At 39.7% G+C, this 24,709-nt stretch overlaps 1 protein-coding gene and 1 pseudogene across 1 annotated transcript; both read left to right on the top strand.

Annotated features, from left to right (window-relative positions):
- The window catches only part of LOC118569396, a 138,199-nt pseudogene extending 136,523 nt beyond the window's left edge, over window positions 1–1,676 (top strand).
- Window positions 1,241–24,029, top strand: Slc5a7 (solute carrier family 5 member 7). The gene is made up of 9 exons (XM_036168166.1): window positions 1,241–1,403; window positions 2,644–2,876; window positions 6,228–6,341; window positions 7,032–7,187; window positions 11,720–11,868; window positions 15,024–15,167; window positions 18,545–18,698; window positions 20,954–21,171; window positions 22,807–24,029. Exons 2-9 carry the CDS (start codon window positions 2,699–2,701, stop codon window positions 23,434–23,436), a joined length of 1,743 nt encoding a protein of 580 aa, XP_036024059.1. The 5' UTR covers window positions 1,241–1,403; window positions 2,644–2,698; the 3' UTR covers window positions 23,437–24,029.
- Window positions 24,030–24,709: the final 680 nt, after the last annotated feature.

A 24,709-nucleotide genomic window follows, 5' to 3' on the forward strand; every position in this document is an offset into this window, starting at 1 on the left:
CTGAGCTGAGATGATGTCTGTTCCAGAAAGTCAGTCAGCTGACCACAAACCTTAGCTGTAAAAACTGTTCACATAGGCCTCTGCCCTGCCCTCAGTACTGTCTGGATTCCATTGAACCTTCTCACCTAGGTAAGGCAGCTGGGGAAGTTATTGTTTACACAGAGAACAAAGGAACGGGGAATGTGTACACTTGAAAGACCTTCTCTAAATCCAGTCTAGGATGGGTGCTGATCTGCAACTTGGCCTAGAGAGGTGGATAGCAGCTAAGTATTGAGTTCACCCCATTAGCTATCAGATGCACTGTTTCACTGTTTAATAGACTGGTTTGGTGGGATATAGAAAGAAGTGAGAATGTGGCCCCAGGGCTGAGACTTGTGGCTTTCAGTGTTTTATTCTTTTTCTCATACCCACTCCATAACAACCCTCCTGCAACACACATACACTTAAAATGATGTGCAGCTATCTCTCTACAATATGTATAGCTATTATAAGATAAAACCATCTGCAGACAGGTACAACAGACACATAAGCAATCCAGACACAAAATACCAGATATATAGGTGTACACTAAAGCTGTAGATATGTTTGAAGTGATAGGCTGAGTGCTTTTGTAAAACTAGAGTAGAATATTTAAGCAAAGATGCAACTGGCTAGCTTGGCTAGAAACGTGTTTCCAGTGTATACACACCAACTTTGTTTTAAACAACTACGCAACTATGAGAGACTTTTGTTGTAACCCAATTTTTGAGTGAAGGGAGTATGGATATAAAAGAAAAGGGAAAGCGCTGTCTAGTCTAAACCTTCTGAACAAGTCCTCTACAGAAAGCCTATCAACAAGGGGTTGAAATTACCCCCACTGAGGCCCACAAAAGACGGGGCGGGAGGGGGGTGTCAACTGCCCAGACAGAGCTTTCATGGAGACACCTGAAGGCAGCCACTCTATCTCCAGGTGAAATCCTCTGAGTCCATCGCTGTCTTTTGCACCCCAGGGGAATAGAAAGAGTGGGCAATTAGACTTGGGAACGACCTTAGGGTCTGGAACCCTCCATTCTAGAGGAGCAGGTGACTTGACTTGGGATGGGAACATAGACTTGGGCAAGTGCTGGCCCTGAGCCAGGCTTCTCCCCTGCTCCCGGCGCCGTGCTAGGGCACAGTCCGCAGCTCCCGCCCAGCACCACTTTGCTCTGACGTCCGTCTCCGGAGCTCTGACGATCGCCCCCGCCCGCCATGCTTATATAGAGACTTTTCCCAATACTCTGATCGATCGCCTTACCCCTCGCAGCCCTCACCGGGCTCCCCATCGACCTCCTCCACTCACCCTGAACCTCCCTCTCTCGCTGGCCCGCACAGCCACGGGATCAGGGGGTGCCCGGACCCCCAGAGCAGCTCCGGGTGACGCCCAGGTAAGAGCCCAGAACGAGAGCTGTGGCCGCGCCCTCGGGGGCCGGAGAGGAGGGACGGACTCTGCCTGGTGGGGATGCACCCTCTGCTCAGCCCAAAGGCACTTGTGGCTCTTGGGCTGCCAGCGGCTGCGGGCTCTCTGGGTTCCGGATACCCGGGGCACGGGGACCAGGGCAGCTGAGCGCCAGGGAGTTTGGGCGGAGGGGGAATTTGGTGGCTCTGCTCTCACAAAGGCAGAGCCTTGGGGTCCCAGCTCCCTTGTATCCCAAAGGTGAGGGCTTGCATCCAGTGCCTCACCACCCACTTGCAAAGCAGCGCAGACTCCCACAGAAACTTAAGCGTGTGAACTGGGTGCAGGAAATCGCCCAGGTAGTGCTCGGAATGAAAGAAAAAGAATTCCATAAGATGAATCTTTAATTTAGAACTTGACACCAGCCCTCTTCATTTCTTCGCTCTTTGTATCCGTGACTGTGGTTTAGGCTTTACCTTATTTTAAATCCTTTTCTCATAGAGACCAGGGGCGGCCAGGGGTAGGGGGGGTTGGGTGGGGCATGATATGAACTAAGGACAAAGGAAGATTGAGAGGGCCGAGGGTCATTCATTTAAACAACGAACACATACTTAGTAAATTAAACCACAGCCGATGCATTTTAAATAAATTTTCCTAGCACCACCCTGCCCCACCCCCAGCATATTGGGTTACTTTTGGACCTGTTTCCTGAAGTCATATGAAAGGATAAGTAGAGGATGAATAACGAACACACACACACACACACACACACACACACACACACACACACACAAATGCATGTTCTTAGAGTATTCCCTTAGGATACATTTAAATTGATAAACAGTTATGAAATATCGACTTAGTTTCAAAAGGCAAATACAGGAATAATCATCGCAAATGATCTTGACAGAAGGAGTTATAATACAAATCAGACTTAATTTTAACTTGAAAGAACTTATAAAGTACAAAAATTATTGTAATTGTATTTATGTTCATTCCTTCATTCCTTTTTTTTTCCTGTTTCTTCAAAATTCAAAGCATTAACTTATTCAGTAGAAGCAGATCAGTGTAGTGGACACTTGTTGGCCATGACTAGTTTCACGGGAATTTCAATGCAGGCTTTTTTTTTTTTTTTTTTTTTAAGGGATGTCTGGAGCCAGCTGCTTATTCTTGGCAGCCTGTGTAGGCATAGTGCTTGGCTGCTTAATAATGCATTGCTGTGTTTTCTACAGAAGGCTTCATGAAGTAACCCACTGTGGAAGGACCTGCACATTACCTTAAATAAAAATGTCTTTCCATGTAGAAGGACTGGTGGCTATCATTTTGTTCTACCTCCTTATATTTCTGGTTGGAATATGGGCTGCCTGGAAAACCAAAAACAGCGGCAATGCAGAAGAGCGCAGCGAAGCCATCATAGTCGGGGGTCGAGACATTGGTTTGTTGGTTGGTGGCTTCACCATGACAGGTAGGTGATCCCATGCTTGCTTCCCCTGCTGGCTTGTGCTCTGAGTGAAAAGCAAACAGTGCTCTTTGTCCTTTAGAGTTATTTCAGCCCACCGTTACTATAGTTTAAAGTAATTTTGTATTTAATTTAAAAGAAAAAAGGAGGTTTAATCTCAATAGTACTTGACAAAAAAAAATGAACTTTACAATAAATCACTAGACTAAATACCAGCGAAACAAATGGTATCTTGGCTGGTCAGCGGGTGGGAACTGTCAAAACAAAGGGGTGCCGGGATGCAGAGTCATCGTCTTTCAAGTTGTGAATCTGTGGTTCAACATCATGGTGTCTCAATGCATCCGTTAATACAAGCATGGGGTTGTGACTGAGTTCTCTTAAATGATAAATGAATGCTAACTAGTTGAACTTTGTAGCTGGAGTAAATTATTTTGGAGATACTACAATTCCAATCTAATTAATGCCTGTCGGATGCCTACCTTTCTCACTTAATAATCATTTTCTTAAAGGAAGCAGCCTACAACACTAAAAGGAAGCTTTCCTGGATCCTTGGTATAGAAAGGGAAAAGTCAGGGTGTGTCCACAAAGAAATCCGCAGGCCAGCATCTACATTTCTCTTCCTTTATAATTTTCTTTGTGTTAGGAGCGGCCTTGATCTTTCTTCCTTTGATCTTAGAGTGATTTCTTTGGCTTTTCATATTTGTCTTGATCACTGAAAATAATTCAGAAAGCAATATAAACTTACGTTTTGTAGATGATTGGTAACCCTTAGGTCTGAGCCTTGCTTAGTGAATATTTAACACCTGTGACATAATCTACTCTAGCTGGAACTCTTGACATCTCATTAGAAAAATATCTTACCAGAAATCAGAACCAAATAAAATATCCATTTCTGTGCAGAAGGCTATTTAAAGACAGTTTACACTCTGTGTCATCTAGGGACATAACTATCCCATAAGGTGGTCTCCATGTTCTGAACGCTTTCATTTTGGCTATCTGAAATCTACAGCATCCTATATGGATTGTAGATTTTTATCTGTCAAGTATTCCCTTGGTGAATTCAGGCATCCACTCAACAACTATAGAGAGATTCATGTGCTCTGTACAGCAGACCCTGTGAAAGGGTTTCAGAGTTAAAGGAATCTCCAGAGTTGATAAGTTAGCAAAGATCAGGGCCAAGCTGACTACACTCAAGATCTCTCCACGCTGTGCTGTATGCAGCTTTCTCACTGGTGTACTATGGTCTATTTAGAAAAGCACTTTGTTTCCAAAAAATCATAAGAATAAGTGAGCTGTTGAATGTCTAAGCATTTTATTCACTGCTGATTATTATACTATTCTACTACTCTATAATAATCTATTTCATATAGTCATACATTGATGCAGAATTTGTTCTTCCATCATATGCAATTTTTAAAAAATATGGCACACTATTAAAGTATGTAAAAACAGTCATATGAGGGTGTTTCTTATAAAGTGTTATCATAGTCTAACTAACATGTTAACAGTTCTTTCTCCAAGCTCAGAAGACTATTGATCAATATGACCACTCATTTAAGATTTGAGCCTGTACTGAATCCACCAGGTTTAAATGAGTCACCAGGGGTGTCTTGGTCCTGGAGGACATGGGAATGGAGGGGAGGGGCTGGGGAGAAGGTGAGGGTGGGGGTTTGAGGGGGAGGACAGGGGAACCCATGGCTGATGTATAAAATTAAAACACATAATAATAAAAAAAAAAAAACTTAAAAAAAAGATTTGAACCATATTTTTTAAGCCTCACCAGATTCAGACTGCTTGCATGCATTTCATCAGAAATAGAGAGTGAATGTGTAGATTCTTTAAAAATATATAGTTTAAAAGAATCCATGTTCTTGCTCTCTATTTGACACAAATATATGTAAATCTGGGGAACAAATTGTGGCTGAGAAATGACTAAACCAATAAAAAATGGCAAGACTTTAATTACGGTAAGTGGCCGAGTTTTCAGTTCTCTGTCATGATAAATGAAGTCACTCAGGCACAGACTTGATTTTGGGAGAGGGACAGCAATGCCACACAGTGAAAAGTAATTGCTAACAAGCTTTGTGCTCCCAAGTGGAGCCCTTTTCCTTCTGTGCCAAAGTATTGCTTTCAGCCATCTTAGCTGGAAGATGGAGTCTCAGGTCCTGAACCTTGTAAACATAGATTCCTTCTGGTCCTTGTTACATACTCCATGAGCCGGATAGAGAGGAAAAATTCTACAATGTCAACAGAGTTTAGAATGAGAACATCAATGAACGGCAGTTTGTAATTGCCTGCACACCAGGTGTGAAAGCTTGTGTGAAGGTGGGAGTGGCCGCTACACATTTCCTGCTCCCTTCAGGATTTAGTACCGACATTTCACATTCAATGTGCCCCACATTTCTAATCAGGAAAGTCTTCTAAGTTAATATTTTTTCTTTTGTTTTTGAGATTATAATACAATTATCCAATTATGTCATTTCTCCCTTCCACTTTCCTCACTCCAAACATTAACATGCTCCCTTGCTTGTTCTCTTATAAATGCATGGCCTCTTTTTTCTTTAATTGTTGTTACACACACACACACACACACACACACACACACACACACAGAGTCACACACACACACACACACACACACACACACACATTTAAATAATGTTAGTCCCAGCACATTCTTCTTTGCCTGTTGGATTAAAAGAGGACCAAATTCTGTCATGAAAACAGCCAATCACATCCTAGTGGTATAGACAAGCTTTCTCTACATAGAGATGTATTCTCTTATGTTGCTTTCTTAATGGGATGATTCAGTCTCCCGTCTAATAAGAGCGTTAAGAGCCTGGGACCTTCATCACCCCACATACATTGTGCACATGGATCACTGTGAATCTTTCTGTTATACTCTTAGAAGTACATAAAGTACGAAACCTTAAAGTTCTGTTAACTTTATTCTTTCCAGCAAGAACAAAGTATTATGGGTCTGAGAAGCATTAGGGGAGGGTATTGGGGCTGAATGTGATAAAAATTCATTATATGTAGTTCTCAAAGAATTAATAAAATATTATAATAAAAATGAATCAGATTTGTTATCTTATGAGGAAAAGTACTAGCTTGTCAGTCTTGGCTTGAGTTAGCTTAGGCAAAGCCTACTTTCTTTGGTCCTTTAACTGCTTTCATTCAGTAATTGTGCTATAGAACTTTTATATATCCAGAAAAAAATAACAATCCACATCTAACAGAATACTACATTGCAGAGAATATGAACACATGAAGCCAGCGGCTACTGTGTTAGACGGTTAGGCTCAGGGCACAGCAGGTGAAAAGAGTGTTCTAATCCCACCATTTGTTCCATTTCAGCCACCTGGGTTGGAGGAGGTTACATTAATGGGACAGCTGAAGCAGTTTATGGACCAGGCTGTGGACTAGCATGGGCTCAGGCACCCATTGGATATTCTCTGAGTCTGATTTTAGGTAAGTGGGTGTTGAGATCCCAGTGACTCATTCAGTACTCAGCATAAAGTACAAATAATAAGTCAAATAACGTGAACAACTATTGTGGAGAAAATTTCTAAGTAGCAATTACCAGAAATTGCACTGATGCTTATATTATTAATCTTCTGATTGTATAAAAACTTCTTTGATCTTGTGGCCACTAGAATAGTGAATTTCTTAAACAACTGTGATTTATTTCTTTCAAAAAATAGTATGGATACATCATTAAAAGCTAATCAACTCCATTGTCCCTTTGTTCCTTTTGGTAAGTGAAACTACTAAAAGTTTGAATATTATATAAGAGAATCCCTCATTTTGCCACACACACACACAAAAAATGCTTTTATTGGATTTTGTGCTTACTCAAAGTGTCTAGATGTTGGATTGTGTGACACAAATGTATCAAAGTATTTTGATGCACACTGATCTGGTCCATGTCTTTCAATTCACTTGCTTCATTTGTGTTATCCAGTTGCCCATTGGACACAGCAGTGTTAGATGTACTAAGGAATTTACATTAGGTTGCTAAGTATTTCTTGGTAGGACATGTGAAACAGGTTTCTTAGTGCATATAGATATCTTAAAGATTCACTTTCCTAGTGGGAAGTGAGGAAATACATCGTAAAAAGGTATTGCAACTTTGTTTTCACAAGCGCTTGTTTGTTTCAGGTGGTCTGTTCTTTGCAAAGCCTATGCGCTCCAAGGGATATGTGACCATGTTAGACCCATTTCAGCAGATCTATGGAAAGCGCATGGGTGGGCTGCTGTTCATCCCTGCACTGATGGGAGAGATGTTCTGGGCTGCAGCAATTTTCTCTGCGTTAGGTAAGGATTGAAGAAGATGGTTCTAGTGGGTCTCCAATTCCTGAATGTAGAGTTTGGCCTCTTGAAAAAAATCTTTAAAATCCTTTCCAGATCCATATTTATTCTTATAAACTCTCAACAGAAATTCTGTACTTAGGAAAGCACAGCTATAGAGGTGAAACTAATTTTGGCTTCATTTGTCTTGAACCTGATTCCCATCATTACAGTGTGTCCATGAGTTATAAAGTTCAGGAGTTGCTTTTGTATGACACTTAGAATCAAAACACAATTAAGCACAACTTAATTAAGTTAATTAAGCACAATTAAAATGTGCAGTTTGCACCAGAACTTAAAAAAAAAAGTCCATGAGCCAAAGATTAAAGAGAATCCTTGGTCTTAAATAAATTTAATTAGTTTTTTTTTTTTTACCTTTATTCCCCCCAGTAACTATATTCACTTCTGTGAGCGTACTTTATCTCTTCCTGTTTTCCCTTCTAATGACTGCCATGCTAAAACTGACAAATGTAGGCCAAACTAAATCCATTAAAGATTTTTTAAAGTAGTAATATTGTTACATAAGATATTAAAGCAAATATAAAACAATGTGAGAGTCCCAACAGTAAACAACATTTGCAGAGAAATGGAACCTTACAGCCTGTGGACAGAACAGACAGGCATTCAAGCAAAGCCATCTAACCTGACATGTCAATATAATGTTTTTTGTTTGTCTGTTTGTTTTTTTCGAGACAGGGTTTCTCTGTGTAGTTTTGGTGCCTGTCCTGGATCTCTCTCTGTAGACCAGGCTAACCTCGAACTCACAGAGATCCTCCTGGCTCTGCCTCCTGAGTTCTGGGATTAAAGGCGTGCACCACTACTGCCCAGCGTCAATATAAATTTTTGTGGAAGCATAATACTATGGCCAATTAATGGTAAAACTGAGGATGATAGGATTCTCTCACAAGTTTAAGTACTTTTTGTTTAAGTTATGAAGTTTTCAGTCCCCAGCTTCTCTTCACCCCATCTTTCCTCTGACACTTTACAAATCCAGGGCTTTGGACTCTCTCCCATGTTGTCAGTGGGACTATGGAAGATCTCCAGTCTCAATCCACTGCCTTTAGATCAAAGACAGGCCTGTCCCAACCCACTGAGTGTGGAGCTAGTGAACAGCTGCCGAGTTGGACCCCCACAGCCCTCTTCAAAGGGCCAGGTGGCCACGCCCACTCTCCTACCCAGGATTACCATCTCCTCTCCAAATGAAAGGGAAAGGCTTAAGTCCACAGCCAGGTGCTAGGTGGTTAGAGCAAAAGGAATTTCTTTCTGTGTTATCTACGCCAGACTGCGAACTTGTCTCCTGGTTCCAGTATTATCTTATGTAGCCTCTGTAACTATCTGAGATTAATTCACACCCACTGTGTCTCCCCATCCTTTCAAATGCCTGTAGGATATAAGGACATGTCCTTAGTCTCTAACTATGGAAGGAAAGAAGTGATAGTGTGAAAAGGAGGACAGTTTGCCAGTTCATAAACTACGCCAACAACTCGGGGAAAAATGACACTCCCCTGTGCTGGACAACTTAAAGCCTAATGACATAATGTATAAAAAGAACAGTCCCCACAACCTCACTCTCATTAGCTGAGAAACAAGGAGATTTTGTTTGCCACAGGTTTTGGCATTAGAAATTTCAGGTTTAAGAACAGCCTACCTGCTGAGGTATGACAGAAAGGAGTGGGCTAAATAACAGCATACAAAATGCTCACTCCGGCTGAATAGAGATCCTGAACAACGGTCCTGAAAGGTGAATAGGATTAATGAGCTGGAGTTTCTATGGCATTTTACAAATACAAAACAACAGTAGATAAACTCTGTACTTAGATGTAAGTAGGTCGATGTTTGTCTATGTCTGTATATATACAGGGTGTATGAAAACATGTTAACAGTCTCTCTGTATACACACACATATGAAGTAACAGATACACACACACACACACACACACACACACACACACACACACACACTATAAGCAACAAATATACATATGCTACTGCCCTTGGTAGAAATCTACATTCTAGCAGTATATGTGTATTATAAAGTTATTGCCTCTGTTCTTAGGTATAATTGCTGGCTATATTTCAAAAGCAGTGTTTGTAAGAAAATCTTGGTACACTTCAGAACAATATAAATGCTATCTATATTAATTTCCACCTCACTATGAATGGACATAGGGAATGAAAACATAGGAGAATCTTTTCTCTATAATTACAATAAACATTTATTTAAGGTAATACAGCTGTCAAAGAGATCATTCTCACTGTACATAACAGGTGTAAGTAACTCCATAGAACCCCTTGAGGATGGTTGCATTCACATCACTTCTTTGTCTGGTCTCCTCTCACTTTTCTTTCCTAAATAACCTCTTCCAGACATGACACATTTATCATCCTCCTCTTGTTTTGTTTATATATTAAGCAAGAATCATGGCCTACTGGTACAGTGCAGCAGTCACTGAATGGGTAACGCTGACATTGTGAAGTTCTCTGGATCACCTGACTTCTATTACATCTTCTTCCTTGCTTATTGTGTCCTCTCATTTGACATTAAATTGCTGAATCATACTCCACTGGGATACCAGCTAATACTAGTCAATACCAGTTAATACTAGCCTGGTGCTGCCAGGCTATGTCTGATTATAATTTGTTTCTTTGTTTGTTTTTAGAGATAGGGTTTCTCTGTGTAGTTTTGGTGCCTGTCCTGGATCTCACTCTATGGACAAGGCTGGCCTCGAACTTATAGAGATCTGCCTGCCTCTGCCTCCCGAGTGCTGGGATTAAAGGTGTGCACCACACCACCTCCTGGCTCATCAAAACTTTGAGCCAGGAATAAATCAAAACTGTCGATAACACCTTAGGATGCTTGAATTAAATGTGTGCTTATATGTCTAGTAGCTAAATTCAATGATTTGTTTCATAACTTTATACCAGCAGGTTGGTAGATGCAGTTTTTCCTCACTACAATTCATGTAATCATATAGAAAATATTTTCAGAGAAAAAAAAATCAACCCAAATATACTTGTGATAGAAAGTCAGATGACTGCTCTAAAGTCAATGAGTTACAACCAAAGTAGCATCTCCAAAGACCAGTGCTGTGAACTTTGCCTGTGATTAAATTGCTTATAATCTATGACATTATCACATGGAAATGTTATGAAAGCAGAGAACTTCACCAAAAGAATGACAGAGATTTGCAATAAAAATTCCAACATGGAAAACAAACTTCAGAAAAAGAAAAAACACCCTATTAATGTCCAGGCAATGTTTCCGCCATTTGTTAAGAGCACTAATGAATAATTCACCTCTTCTGTACTTGAGTAATAGGTCTTTATTATATTGCTCTTTTTATTCAAGGAAATTGTTCTATTAACATAGTCAAAGTTAAAAGTATTTTGTATTACTGTTTTAGAACAGCCTGAGTTGCTCTTTAAATAATGCATGGTTCTCCTTAGTAGTTGGTATACACTATGAGCTTTCCTGTTAAGGAGTATGAAGAGACAGCAGTGTTCTAAACTGCTCATTCATAAAATTCTCAGTGGAAAGACAGACACTAACAAACAATGCCATAAGGCAAGAAAACAAAAATATTGAAGATGAAAGCAACTAAAACTATGATTTTTCTCTTTTTTATTTTAGATTTTTTTGTTTTGTATATTTTGATTATTTTTATTTTTTGTAATTTTGATTATTATTATATTTGAATATTTTGCCTTAATGTATATATGTGTACTGTGTGCCTGATGAAGTTCAGAAAAGGGTGTCTGATCTCCTGGACCTTTACTTATGGATGGTTGTGAGCCACCATTTGGGTCCTCTGCAAGAGCAATATGTGCTCTTAACCACTGATCCATCTCTCCAGTCCCTACACTATGATTTTTCAAAGCCTAGATTCTCAGTATGTTCTGGGTAGAAGCCACACATTTACCAACTAAACAATTTAAAGAGATCTCTGGAGACTTTGAGAGAGAAAAGAAATTGATAACTCCATTTACCAATTTTATTACTTTCTCCTATAAATTTGACTGAGTTCTTTCATATCTTGTAGGGTTTGTCTGTTATTGTGGGCTAGCAGAAGACAAAATAGAAATAAGAATTGATTGTAAATTACATAAAGGGATGCTCATGCCTCTCAGAAAGACTTCTTATGGGTGTAAGGAGGTGTGCTGTACATGTTTGAGGAAGTCAGAATTTCATACAAAGCATTGCAAGTTCTGAGAATGGAGTTTTATTTATCCATATTTCAAGTTATTCTGCTGTCATGTGCTTTAGATATATCTTACATAGATTAACTAGCACAACACCAACTACACGTGTATCCTGCTGTGTGTAGAGAGAGGCATGCTTAATTTACTAAGGCATAATAATTTCAATGCAACAGTTCTTTTCAATTGGTGTCATCCTGTACACCTTACAAGCCCCTGGGACATACCTGCTGTGACTTCACTTTGGAGGCAGAATCACGTGTGTTCCTTGACCACTGAGCTGCCTGGTCATTTTCTTCTAGGAGCCACCATCAGCGTGATCATTGATGTGGATGTGAATGCATCGGTCATAGTCTCTGCACTCATTGCCATTCTTTACACCCTAGTGGGTGGGCTCTACTCTGTGGCATATACTGATGTTGTGCAGCTCTTCTGCATTTTTATAGGACTGGTAAGTGACACCACCCACATATTTTATCCCCTCTGTCCCTCCCTCCCTTCCCTCCCTCCCTCCCTCCCTCCCTCCCTCTCTCTCTCTTTCTCTCCCTCCCTCCCTTCCTCTCTCCCTTCCTCTCTCCCTCCGTCCTTTCTTCCCTCCTTTCTTCCTTCCCTCCCTCCCTGCATGCCTTATTTCCTGCTAAAACATAATATTTATTGTAACTCAGAAAAAAATCAGTGGATATATGATTTTCCATCATGAAAAATACACAATAGATTTAATACTATTTGAAATACTAATTTTTTTTTCTCTATGAACTGGCTAAATCAAAAGCCCTGGTTATATTTGTTAGTGTTTGACAGAAAGGTATGCCCTAACTCTAACTGCTACAAATATCTGGGTCCTGCTTTCTACCCCTGTTAGTTTGGATCATATTTACTAGTGACCCTCTTTGGTATTCAGTGGCAACACTTCTCATGAGCAAAATTAATTCAGTGGTAATGTTGACAAAACACTTCTCATCTTCTGTTAGTTGCTACAGGGTGACTGGCAGGGCCTAGAAGCTATGGCAGGGATCTAAATATGAGGGGCTTACTTACATAAAGGATTAGCAAGATTTACTCTTTCTGTTATCCCTAGATAAATAAGATCACACTCCTCTTATTAAGTAAAGAATACAATCACCATGAAGCATGAGTAATATCAGGACTACAGTGAAAGCACTCTGGGCATGTTAAATACACTCTAGCCTACTTTTGACACTTTGCATCCTCAAACCTTAAAATGCAAAATAACAATTACATTTATGATAGTATACAACACCTAATTCATACAGAAGAAGAATAAATAGAAATGTGTGTTCATTCTGTGTCATGGGCTGATATGGATCCATGTGAACAATCTCATTAAATACAAGTGTCACATCAACTGTCCTTGTGCAGAGCCACAGAGAAAGCATGTGTACTCACTTTCCCAATCAGGATCAAAATATCCTAATTTTCTTCTCTGTTATTTTTTTTCTTATAGTAAAAATCTCTACTGACTATTTTAGTTTTTACCCTCCATGTTTGGAGATGAAAAAAAAATGACTCTCATTACTTCTTATTGTAACTTTGTATCATCAATAACAATGTCCCAGAGGAATCCATTGACTGTAATCTGACTTACACAGTAAATATTAATTCCCATCTAGTCACAAAACCTGCATTTCCCATTCATCTCCTAGGCACTGTTTGTGTTATAAAGTGCCATTCACGCATTATAAAATTAAATTTGAGAAAATTTAATTTGCTCAGGAATTCCCAATCCTTATTTTTAAATTGCCAAAATTAAGTGCATGTGCAGATTTCTGGTTTTTACTCAGCATCATCATAACCATCCATAAACAGAGCAGAGAACACAAAAGCAGTTCTCCAGGAGTGTCAGAGGCGAGGTCAGTGCGGTGATGGCAGTTCTCATAACTGATGCACTTGTTATCTCAAGAAGCCCAACCCCAGGGGATGAATCTGTCTACCAATGATCTATATACTGCCTCATTGCTTTGCATGAGACCAGAACTTAAGCCTTACAGACTCATGAGTCAAGTGTGTTGGTAGAGGAGTGGAAGGGCAAACCTATGTAGGGATATATGTTGGAAATTTTTTGGCCATAAGGCATAACTAAGTGGATAAGTTATGGGGGTTAACTAGTCTTTTTATTCCTAAGTTAAATAAGATCATGTGTGTGTTATTCAATAAAGTATACTACATACTTATGGGTTTCTTAATTAAAGTACTATAGAATGGTCTGTATAAATATAATTTATTTTCCCACTTTAATTCCTATACAAGCATATATAATCAGTCCATACTTTAACCATACCTTCTCATACTTCATGATTCTGTGGGTTTTGTAATCATCCTTGGAGATCTGAAACTAAACACTTGGTTTGCTTAGTTTTTCCTTTCTGGCTTCTGTTCTCTGTTCTAACTCAGAGGCTGTTGACTCTACCTACCTGTTCTTACTAACATCTTTCAGTTGCCAGTGTCTCTGCTGGCCTTCAGACCTTTGTCAGGAGGTAGAAGAGACCACTTGTGGCACTCATATTTGTTTCTGTGTTGAAACACATTGTTAATATCCATGACGTTAGATCTAAATATTTGTCAAGCTTTAGTGAATGTCCTCGAGCTTCCAGTTACCTACAAAACAAAATTAAAATCCTTTAGTTTGAAACTCAGGGTTTTCTTCTTGAGTCGATCTTTGTCTCTAATTTCCAGAAGCCACCCCTCTGCAAGCAAACCTTGTTGCCCAACAAATCTGAACACACACACACACACACACACACACACACACACACTTATACACACCATATGTAAATGGTACTCTAATTGAGATATTTCCATTTAGGATATTTGACTTTACAATGGTCCAAAAAGCAAACCACAATCAAAAGAAAACTCTATTTGAAGTTTGAAATTGCTTCTTTCCCTGCACTTGAAAAACTCAGCTCAACCCTCTCTGATTCTCAGCAGTGAGAGACAACTGTTGTTCCAAGTGCACAACACAATCACACAGGGAAACAACCAACATATTTCAGTGTTCTTTGTTGCTGAGCAGTAGTGTTTGATAGGTCCTGTGGGTTAAAAGCATTTTTGGCTTACAGTGATTTCACTCCACATAGCCTGCCATAAGTTGAATAGTGTTGTGGACGCTTCTTGTCTCTTTACCCCCTGACTCCTTCAGTTCTGTCCCTCTCTACCAATGTGTAGCAGATCTTTCAATTACCTCTTTCCCTATCATATTAATGAATGCATATCTTTGACCAATTCACAGAAAAACTAAAGTGTTTGTGTGTGTGTGTGTGTGTGTGTGTGTGTGTGTGTGTGTGTGTGTGTATGATGGAATGCTTTTTTCCTAAAGATACAGCTGACTGCTTCTATGATTGATATGCCCCAATATTGTCAAACACATGAGTAGTCAATGTTGTTTTTTTTTGTTTTTTCACTTTTTTTCTAAACCCCTGTTTCATGGCATTTTATAGAGAACATAATTTTAGATCCTTCTCTGTCTGAGAAAGAGAAACTATCAAGCTGCACCAGCTCTGAGAAAGATAAACTAGGAACATGATTTGTGCATATCCAGGATAATTAAGCTCATAGCCAATGCTTCAATGTCACTCTTTGTTCCAGTGGATCAGTGTGCCCTTTGCCCTATCACATCCTGCAGTCACCGATATTGGATTCACTGCTGTGCACACCAAATACCAGAGTCCCTGGCTGGGATCCATTGAACCAATTGAAGTCTACACCTGGCTTGATAATTTTCTGTTGTTGGTAAGTGATACTGTGATCTGAGAAATGTGGTCTAATTATTCATAAAAATCAAAGACATTTTTAGGACTTTTCACATGTATACTTAGGCATCACCTGCTGATTCATGGCTGTATCTGAATTGACTCATGTCTTGCAAGGCTGGAGTCCCATGTCTAGGCACTCAGTGCATGAAGTAAGTTGAGAAGCATCACTAGGGAGTTGCTCCAAAGGAGTCCTCAAGAGGTAGAGGTGGCTTAAAACACATAGAACCCTGATGTGACAGCCCTATCAGAGAAGAGCATAGGGGAAATCGTGGCAGAGTGCAGGCTGAGGAAGGGGGGAGAACCATGAAAACTCTACTAGATTTTATGCCTCTCCTAACCAAAGAGATTATATATGAAAATAACACATTGCATCTCTTTTCAGGGCAAGAACTTGGTTATTTCTTATAGCACAGTGAAGAGGAAGTTGGTTATTTTTGTCTCTTCTTTAGAGAATAGACAATATTTTATGAGTTTATGTGTATGACATTTTGCTGAGTATTAGCAATTTCTCAACCCTCAGAGTGGGTACATTTTTCCCAGTAAGAATATCCAAATAAAGGGCAGGAAAACTTGGGAAAAAGTAAATTTCCAATAGTGGCTTCCCTCCTAAAAATTGTGAAGATAACCCCTTGGCTTTCTTTTCCCTGGTGTACTTTATATTTATGAATATAAACAGTAAGATGTGAAATGACACTGCCTGCCAGTGTGTTTATAGTTGCATGGAGATGATGAAAGGCAGAAGCAGGCATCTTGTTGACTGTCAACCCTGTGCTGAGGTAGGAATTAAATCAGAGTGATAGAATCTCCTGGTCCTTTCCCCTGTAATACACTGAAGTCCTCATAAGACTCACCCATAAAACAAAACATTATATCCAGTTCTTAGACAGACCCATGATCCCAATTGTTTGACAAGTAGAGATCAAATGCCATACCATACATTGAGTGGAAGGAGAAAGTCTAGAAATAAGCTTTGGGTTGTCATCCAGATGATCTTTGATCTTCTGGTTATTTTTCACACATCTCTCTTTAACATGCTTCCTAAGTCCTGCCAATGGCACGGGAGCCTTGCTCAGCCCCACCATCCCTAATTGGTTCTACTTTGCACCTAAAGCCTCATTACCTTGGTTTCCCATTGTCATTCTTCTACACACATTTTCCAAATTACCCCCAGTCTCCACCAATAGGGTTACTACAACAAAGTACCGCTTACATTTGTTTTTCCACATGCTAGCAGTAGAGTCTGAGGTCAGGGTGCCAACATAGGTGGGTTCTGCCAAGGGTTCTCCTCAGGTTCTAGGATGCTAACTTCTGACTGTGCCTTCCCATGGTGTCAAAAATAAGTACATAATTCAAAGGTCACCAATCCCTTTTGGAATAACTCCACTCTTGTCATCTGATTATGTCCCCCAAAGCTCAATTCAGTTCCAAACACCATCACATTGGGGTCAGGTTTTCAGCATGTAAACCTGTCTCTTTGAAAACATAGCCAGATTTTACTTTACTTAAAAACTAGGAATGTTCAGGATGGTTGTTATGTATCTAAAAGTGCATAAATTCATATCATTAATGGGCATGGGAGATATTAATGACATACTAATGTACAGGTTTAAAGAAAGAAAAATGTTTTTGGAAGATGATATATTTGAGGAATGGAGTTATGGATTTTATGATTTATTTTTTAACTATTTGTTTATACTTTTGAATATGTGTGACTTATACAGGAAGGGAAGTTACTCTGGATTCAGTATATCAGGAACTGTGCTTGGTAAGATGAAGTAAATGTGAATAAAACAGCCACCCCAGAGTTAAATCCCTGAAGAAAAGACACAGGGTGACATAGCAAGCTCCTTCATCTATTCCCTCATTTGTGTGCTACTTACTGAACACCAGCTTTCCATCCATCTGACAGCAGGAAAAGTGTCAGTATTTCAGGGGAGAGTCAATAATCTTCAAGCTTCTCTCTGACCACTACTCATACCCTGAACTCTACTACTATCATACATGCAGTGGTCCCAAAGCTGCCTGGGTGTCATAGTGAGATATGCAGTGGTCCCACAGCTGCCTGGATATCATGATGATGTATGCAATGGTCTCAAAGTACCTGAGTATCATGGTGTTTTTACTCTTTTTCATATTAACATCTCTTCAAGGGACTCTCACCTTCCTAATGGTCCAACTCAGATGTCATTTCTGCAGGCTTTCCTGATTGATATGTAGGCATCCACTTATCTCCTTATCTCCCAACCCCAAAATAATTGTTTCTCAGTTTTGTTTCCATGCAGATGTCTTGTAGCCAATTATACTGCAGTTCAATGCCACCAATCTTTTTGATTTTGTGTCTTCAATGAAAATTTTAAGCATATTTCTAGTGTACCTATGAACATTTGCCAATTGTTTACATACTCTGTGCTAACATATATGTCATTTAATTGAAAAACCACATCACAGTAAGGTATTCAGTAAAAACGAATATAGACAAAAATTCTGATACTCCCTTTAATGCGTCATTGAGCTTTGTGCACACTCCCCTTAGTAAAATGCCACAGTGCATTGATTCTCCCAGAGAAGTGTGAAAACAGTGTCTTTCCACTCCACTCTCATGCCCACAACATGCTTAATGTCTATAGACATTATTGGGCTACATGATTCAGATTTCATGACATATCTTCAGAATTTCAATTCATTTAAAAAAATTTTTATAATTGTTGGAATTTCCATCCCAATATAAACTGAAGACTTCTGGGTAATTTTAAGGCACTAAGAGCAGATAAATTAAGGGGAAAAAAGAGTGTCTAGCATAATCACAAAAGGAAACAATACAAGGAGTCCAGTGTTTAAAAAAATTCACCGTTGGCATGCCTTGACATTCCCTGACTGTTTTAACAAGCTACCGTTACTTGGATGTCTTAGAACCAACCAAAGTCTAGGATTGAGGCAATGGTAGGCTGTGTTTGGTGTGGGCTGGCCCTTCATAGACAATACATTTTTGCTGTGTCCTTACTTGGTAGAAAAGACAATTAAACTCCCTTCAATTTTTTATTGCTCTTTTGTTTTATTAACAAGGATACTAACTAGATTCATGCTGACTCCATTTTTCATGATACAATAAATTCACCCAGAGCCAATAATGACACAGATTCCTTCAATCAGAAGACCAAAACTTCACAACTCAGCAAGCACAGTTGCAGCAGTTGGGATTCGTCATCTGTGGAGTGTGTTCTATATTTCACAACTCTACTAAAACTATTCTAAATGCATTCTGTTGTTACAGTATTACAAAGCTCCTAAAAAAGAACCTTCTCCTTTGCCTCCTCCTTCATTTGACTTACTCTGAATCCCTGGGTTCTCATGCAGATGCTGGGTGGAATTCCTTGGCAAGCCTACTTCCAGAGGGTTCTCTCTTCATCCTCAGCCACCTATGCTCAGGTGCTGTCCTTCCTTGCCGCATTTGGGTGCCTGGTGATGGCTCTACCAGCCATATGCATAGGAGCCATTGGAGCCTCCACAGGTAAGCCTCCTGCACCCTTGTCACATTTGCAAGGTAGTTTCCCAAATCCTGAAAGGCTGTTCTCTCTATCTCACATCCCATTCCCCTCCACACACAGTAAATTAATTCTTTCTGTATGACCTTACTATGCCTTTGTTACATCATTCAGCAAATGGAATTCTAGTTCCATGATCTCTACTTGGTTTTTGTTGCCCACTCAATGATGAAACGTTTGGAAACACCCAACTTTGATGTATCAGCAACTGCTTTCTGTCAAACAGGAAATCATCTGTGATCCACACAGTATATAACCTGAGGGATGAGGAGGGACTTAAAAATACCACTCCATTTTTGGCTATTGCATGGTGTGTCTAGCTGCAAATGGTGAAAATGGACACTGAAAACTTTCTACCGACCTCTGGTGAAACAAAGAAAAGCAGAAATTGCAAGCCACTGACTTAGGAGACAGTCCTGATCACATTCAGTCTCCACGGACCACTGTGAACTTGAGGTTTTAGCCTTTTATTTTTGATAGTTTGCTCACCAAACTTATTTTCCCAGCAGAAACTAAGCAGTAAATATATTGGTAAAGATAAACTAAATACTAGGACAACAACAACAACAACAACAACAACAACAAAAACAGTATAAAATGTTCATTTCCCTGTTGGCTTCTATGAAACATTTCTGAAGTCTTGTCTTTAATTTTCTTGGGCTTAATTATCCCTGTCTCTCATGTTTCTCCCATGGTAGAAAGAGGAAGCAAGATCCCCTGAACAGGCACTGACCATGGTCAGGAGAGTTCTACCTTTGCATCCTAATGACTTTCCTGCCTACTATCAATAACATCACCTTGGGGATTGGGATTTCCAAGACCCAGGGGAGGGATAAACACAAGATCATAAAAGCATAATGACAGAGACTGAGATGTGTGGTCAATAGAGCATTTTATGAACTTCAGAACTATGTTATGGCTGTTTTAAGTATGATTAGGAGGCAGTTTTCAGCATGTGGAATGAAAATATGTAATGTTAACCCATATTGAGAATCATTCTCCAAGTAGAGGTCTTCCCCTTCCACATTCATACATGACATAAAACAATAACTAAATGATTAAAACATTGGCAAAGGTCCTCATCAGTGTCTGCTTCTGTAAAAAGAAACTATGATTTGCTTCTGTCACTTCTTCTGTGTGTTTATGCAGTTTTAAGCAGGGTAACAAAACCAGAATACAGTCTACTGTTTTCTTAGACTGAGTATACATTCTTGGTAATGATCTTTAGTAACTTCCTCAGTTGTAGCATTAGCCCTATTGGCATATGGCTATGGCTTGAATGATGACTATAATGGGAAGTGGGGGAATGGCAGCATCCAAGGAACCCACTACTGCTTGGTCCTGACATTACAACATCAAGGAAGATCACCAAGTATCAAAGAAGCTAACTAATGTACATATCCAGGTCCCTTGTCTTATTCAACACAGCCTGCAACCAAACCAGATAATTCAAGGGCAGTGAGATGGCCCACAGATAAAGGCAGTTGACATTGAACTTGATAACCCAAGTTCCATCCTTGGAACCAATGGTGGAAGGAGAGAACTGACTTCTACAGATTGTCTTTTGACCTCCATACTAGTATGCTGTAGCTGACTTGAGTGCTATACATGCATCAGCACACATGTATACACACACACACACACACACACACACACACACTCAACAAAGTGGAAGCAGTGTATTCAAATATAAACTGATATTTTAAGTCATTCTATTAGACCAAATTCAAAGACCTCCAAGAAACCCGAGCCTCATGAATGAAAAGAAGCTGCCCCCTTCCTCCTAAAGAAAACCCTCTGTAAGATAGAATTGCTTGGAAGAAAATTAACCCAAAGGCAGCTCCAAGGCTGTTACATTATCTTCAGAGGCTGTTACACTATCTTCAGGAAAAAGGTAAGTGAAAAAAAAAAAATCTGTTGTGATCTCTGTATGTGCAAAGGTCTCTGGGCCTCACAGAATGAACTATAGTGGTTCCAAGTTGTAGTGGTCTAAAGGAAATGTTTGCTTTAGGAAAGTTTGTTGTCTGTGATTCTAAGAAGGCCCCACTGCACACAAAGAATATCTGCGTGCCAGGGCCCAGCAGGTGTGACTAAGCATGAATGCTGGCAACACTCACAGAAGCCGGGCAGGTCAGATATCTTACATGACGGGCATATGGACTTCCTACCTCAGTAGACCACACAGAAACTCTCAGTTGTGACGGTTGTTTCTGCTCCACAGACTGGAACCAGACTGCATATGGGTTTCCAGACCCCAAGACTAAGGAGGAAGGAGACATGATTCTCCCGATTGTGCTGCAGTACCTCTGCCCTGTGTACATTTCCTTCTTTGGGCTTGGTGCTGTTTCTGCCGCTGTTATGTCCTCAGCCGACTCTTCCATCCTGTCCGCAAGTTCCATGTTTGCTCGGAATATCTACCAGCTTTCCTTCAGACAAAATGTAAGACCAGCCTTCTAATCTGTCATTATTTTTTTGTAAATTACCACTGCATTTGCTATAATATATATGGTATATAATTACAGGTTGAATCTCTATCAGCTGAAATGGCAAATTTGGAATGTTCCAAAATCCCAAACTTTTTGAAAATCAGCTAGATGTCACAGTGGGAGGTCCCATACTATAAAACCTTGTTTCATTCACAAAATTACTAAACACAGTGTTACAAAATTACCTTCATCCCATACCTACAAGGTATACATGAAATGTAAATTGTTTTCTGTTTTAAACTTGAGTTTCTCTCCTAATTTATCTCATTATGACCATGCAAATATTACAAAATATAAAAATAAACTCCCTGGATATAAAACACTTAAGCTCTCAGGTATTTTAGATAAAGGATACTCAGTCTGTGTATACACATTGAGTCTATATTGCAATCCAGCCCTTATATTTAGTTGAATATACACATTTAAATGTAGTGAATTTATTTATCCTTCAAATGAATCATAGCAATGCATGTTATTGTTTATTTTCACACTAAAGGGAATATATTGGTGTAACTATTTTATAAGAGATTGCAATTTTACTATATCTTAAACTTCTTCTCTTTCTGGTAAAAGAAAATACAGCTTCAAAAATTTTAGAAAAGCATTTAATCTGATTAAATATGCTAGGGTCCTAGAGAGTTCTGGTAGACATAAGTCATGGTGAGCTACTTCATACTATTTTTGTAACAACTGCTGTGGTTTTTAATTCTGAAGGATACCTCTAACATTTTGATTTGCTTTATGGAGCCAAATGGTTCTAGGACAGTTTGCTACTGTGGTCCTTGGGGTACAATGAATCCTTCTCAAGAGTTTTTCTCTATCATATAAAGCTTCTCACCAGGTTTCTTAGGTCATAGTCAGCAAAACAAGTCCACTGGAGCCAATGAGATGGCTCAGTAGGGAGAACATGCTTGCCCTCAAGCTTAGTGACCCAAATTTCATCCCTGGAACCCACATAGTCAGAACTGACTCTTGTAAATTGTCTTCTGACCTTCTCACAGGGACCATAGTATGTGCCTTTGCACACACATGTTTACATACAAATTGCAATTTAGAAAAAAAAATGGCCCATTGATGTTTTACCAAGGGAATTCCCTAGAAATACCTGGCATAAGGCACCAAAAAAGTAGTTAGCTTCAAAAATGGTAGGACTCCAACAAAAGACAAGCCTTAGGTTGGGGATTTAGCTCAGTAGTAGAGCACTTGCCTAGCAAGTGCAAGACCCTGGGTTCGATCCCCAGCTCAAAAAAAAAAAAAAAAAAAAAAAGTAGAGAAGACAAGCCTTAAAGGTGTTCATGCTCCCAGTGCCTCATGGGGGTATGTGAGGTCTTACCTTGCCAAATTTTATGTGTGACATCTGACCTTAGGTCATCACAGTTTGTGCCTGTCCATTCAGAAAAAGGCTCCATAGTCTCACTTCATTCATATGGTACAAGAAGCCCCTGTAACCAAGTGCCATAGGTTACACCAGCTTTTAACATGGGGGACTGCATAAGATCAGTTTTTAAAGCACAGACATTTATCCTGTTCATCCCTTAAAGAGCCAGCACATTATTTGCAAAACTGACCCTGCACTGATTCCTCACAGGCATCAGACAAAGAAATTGTGTGGGTCATGAGGATCACAGTGTTTGTGTTTGGAGCATCTGCAACAGCCATGGCCTTGCTGACGAAGACGGTGTATGGGCTCTGGTACCTGAGCTCTGACCTCGTCTACATCATCATCTTCCCACAGCTGCTCTGTGTCCTCTTCATCAAAGGAACCAACACTTACGGGGCTGTTGCAGGTTACATTTTTGGACTTTTCCTGAGAATTACTGGAGGAGAGCCATATCTGTACTTGCAGCCCCTAATCTTCTACCCTGGTTATTACTCTGACAAGAATGGTATATACAATCAGAGATTCCCTTTTAAAACTCTCTCCATGGTTACCTCATTCTTGACCAACATTTGCATTTCTTATCTAGCCAAATATCTATTTGAAAGTGGAACCTTGCCTCCGAAACTAGACGTATTCGATGCTGTCGTCTCGAGGCATAGTGAAGAGAATATGGACAAGACTATTCTAGTCAGGAATGAGAACATCAAATTAAATGAACTTGCACCTGTGAAGCCTCGACAGAGCCTAACTCTCAGCTCAACTTTCACCAATAAAGAGGCCCTCCTTGATGTTGATTCTAGTCCTGAGGGATCTGGAACTGAAGATAACTTACAATGACCCCCATGTAAACCATACAGAACAGAGCATTGCTGTAGGATAGTCATGGGAAGAAGGTTTGGAGCATATCTAACACATATTAAAATATAAATGTTTAAAGGGGAAAATATTTACAGGAATAAAGAAGCTATAATGGACGAGTAAAAAAAGTAACAATTGCACAGTGAGAAGGAAGTTAAGTGTGAAAGCAACAGCTTTATTTCTCATCACAGCACTTTTAATTTTCAATAGCTTTGTCAAGCATATAAAAGTGAGTAAAGCCCCAGCCAAAGAAAATGGCCAAATGTTACTTATCTTTATTATGGAAAGAGGAAGTATATATTAATGAGCCCATGGAAAGGAGACTGAATGGTTCTGATCATCTTTGCTGGCTAATGCTTTGGACATCCGTTTAATTACTACAACACATAGACTGCATTTATTTGCAACCACTACTGTAAACTATGCAGTGAGTTAACCAATTTACTTCTCTCCATGTGTGGATTAGCCCGCACTTCCATGATTTTAATATGACATTTGCTCAATTTTCAGTGTGCACTCTCTCACTTACCCTTTCTGGCTCTTCTGCATGAACACACACACACTCCCCATCCATCCTTCCATCCATCCCTCCCTCTCTCTGTCCCCTTCTCCATGTTTCTCCCTCCCTCTTTCCCCTCACTTTTCCCAAACTCTCCCTCTCTTCCTCTCTTCTGATTGTATTTTTGTGTGGTCTGGAGATCAAACACAAGGCCTTGCACATGCTAGGTAAGGGCTCACCTACTGAGCTACACTCCCAGACCCACAATTAGTTTTTGTTTTTCAGTGATGCCATATTATTATTCTAAGCACAAGCAACACAAACAAAAATTTATTTAACAGAGACATTTTAGTGTGTAAATGACGGAAAATAGAGTCCATGTTGGGATGGCAAAAGAAAGCACTGAACTCTTTGAGGATGTCCACAAAGGCCATATACTCAAAGAAAAGTGCCTGAAGCAAAGCATGGAAGGTTATTGGGCAGCATTACAGCAATAAGTCTAGAAGAAAATTTTTAAAAAAAGGGAAAGAGGAAAAACTTATTTCTGTCTCCAGCTCTAGTATATTAAGTATTGTCATACCATACAAATATAATGTCTTGACTTATTTTCCAAGTCAGTGCTGGAGACAAAGTTGAGCCACATGTAAAGAAAGGCCATTGTCTAACACCTGCTGCAGGTGATGATTCCTGCAACAGCTTGCGTATTTATTACCAGCAGTTCCCAAACATCATCAAGAGACTGGACAACAAACG

Source organism: Onychomys torridus, chromosome 18, assembly GCF_903995425.1.
Source record: "Onychomys torridus chromosome 18, mOncTor1.1, whole genome shotgun sequence".
NCBI classification, from domain to species: Eukaryota; Metazoa; Chordata; class Mammalia; order Rodentia; family Cricetidae; genus Onychomys; species Onychomys torridus.

Excerpts from the sequence above, each read along its gene's own strand:
- Slc5a7 (XM_036168166.1), top strand. The coding sequence starts at position 2,699 with ATGTCTTTCCATGTAGAAGGACTGGTGGCTATCATTTTGTTCTACCTC. Across the intron at positions 11,869-15,023 it reads TCTGCATTTTTATAGGACTG|TGGATCAGTGTGCCCTTTGC; the intron begins GTAAGTGACACC and ends TCTTTGTTCCAG. Across the intron at positions 21,172-22,806 it reads AGCTTTCCTTCAGACAAAAT|GCATCAGACAAAGAAATTGT; the intron begins GTAAGACCAGCC and ends GATTCCTCACAG.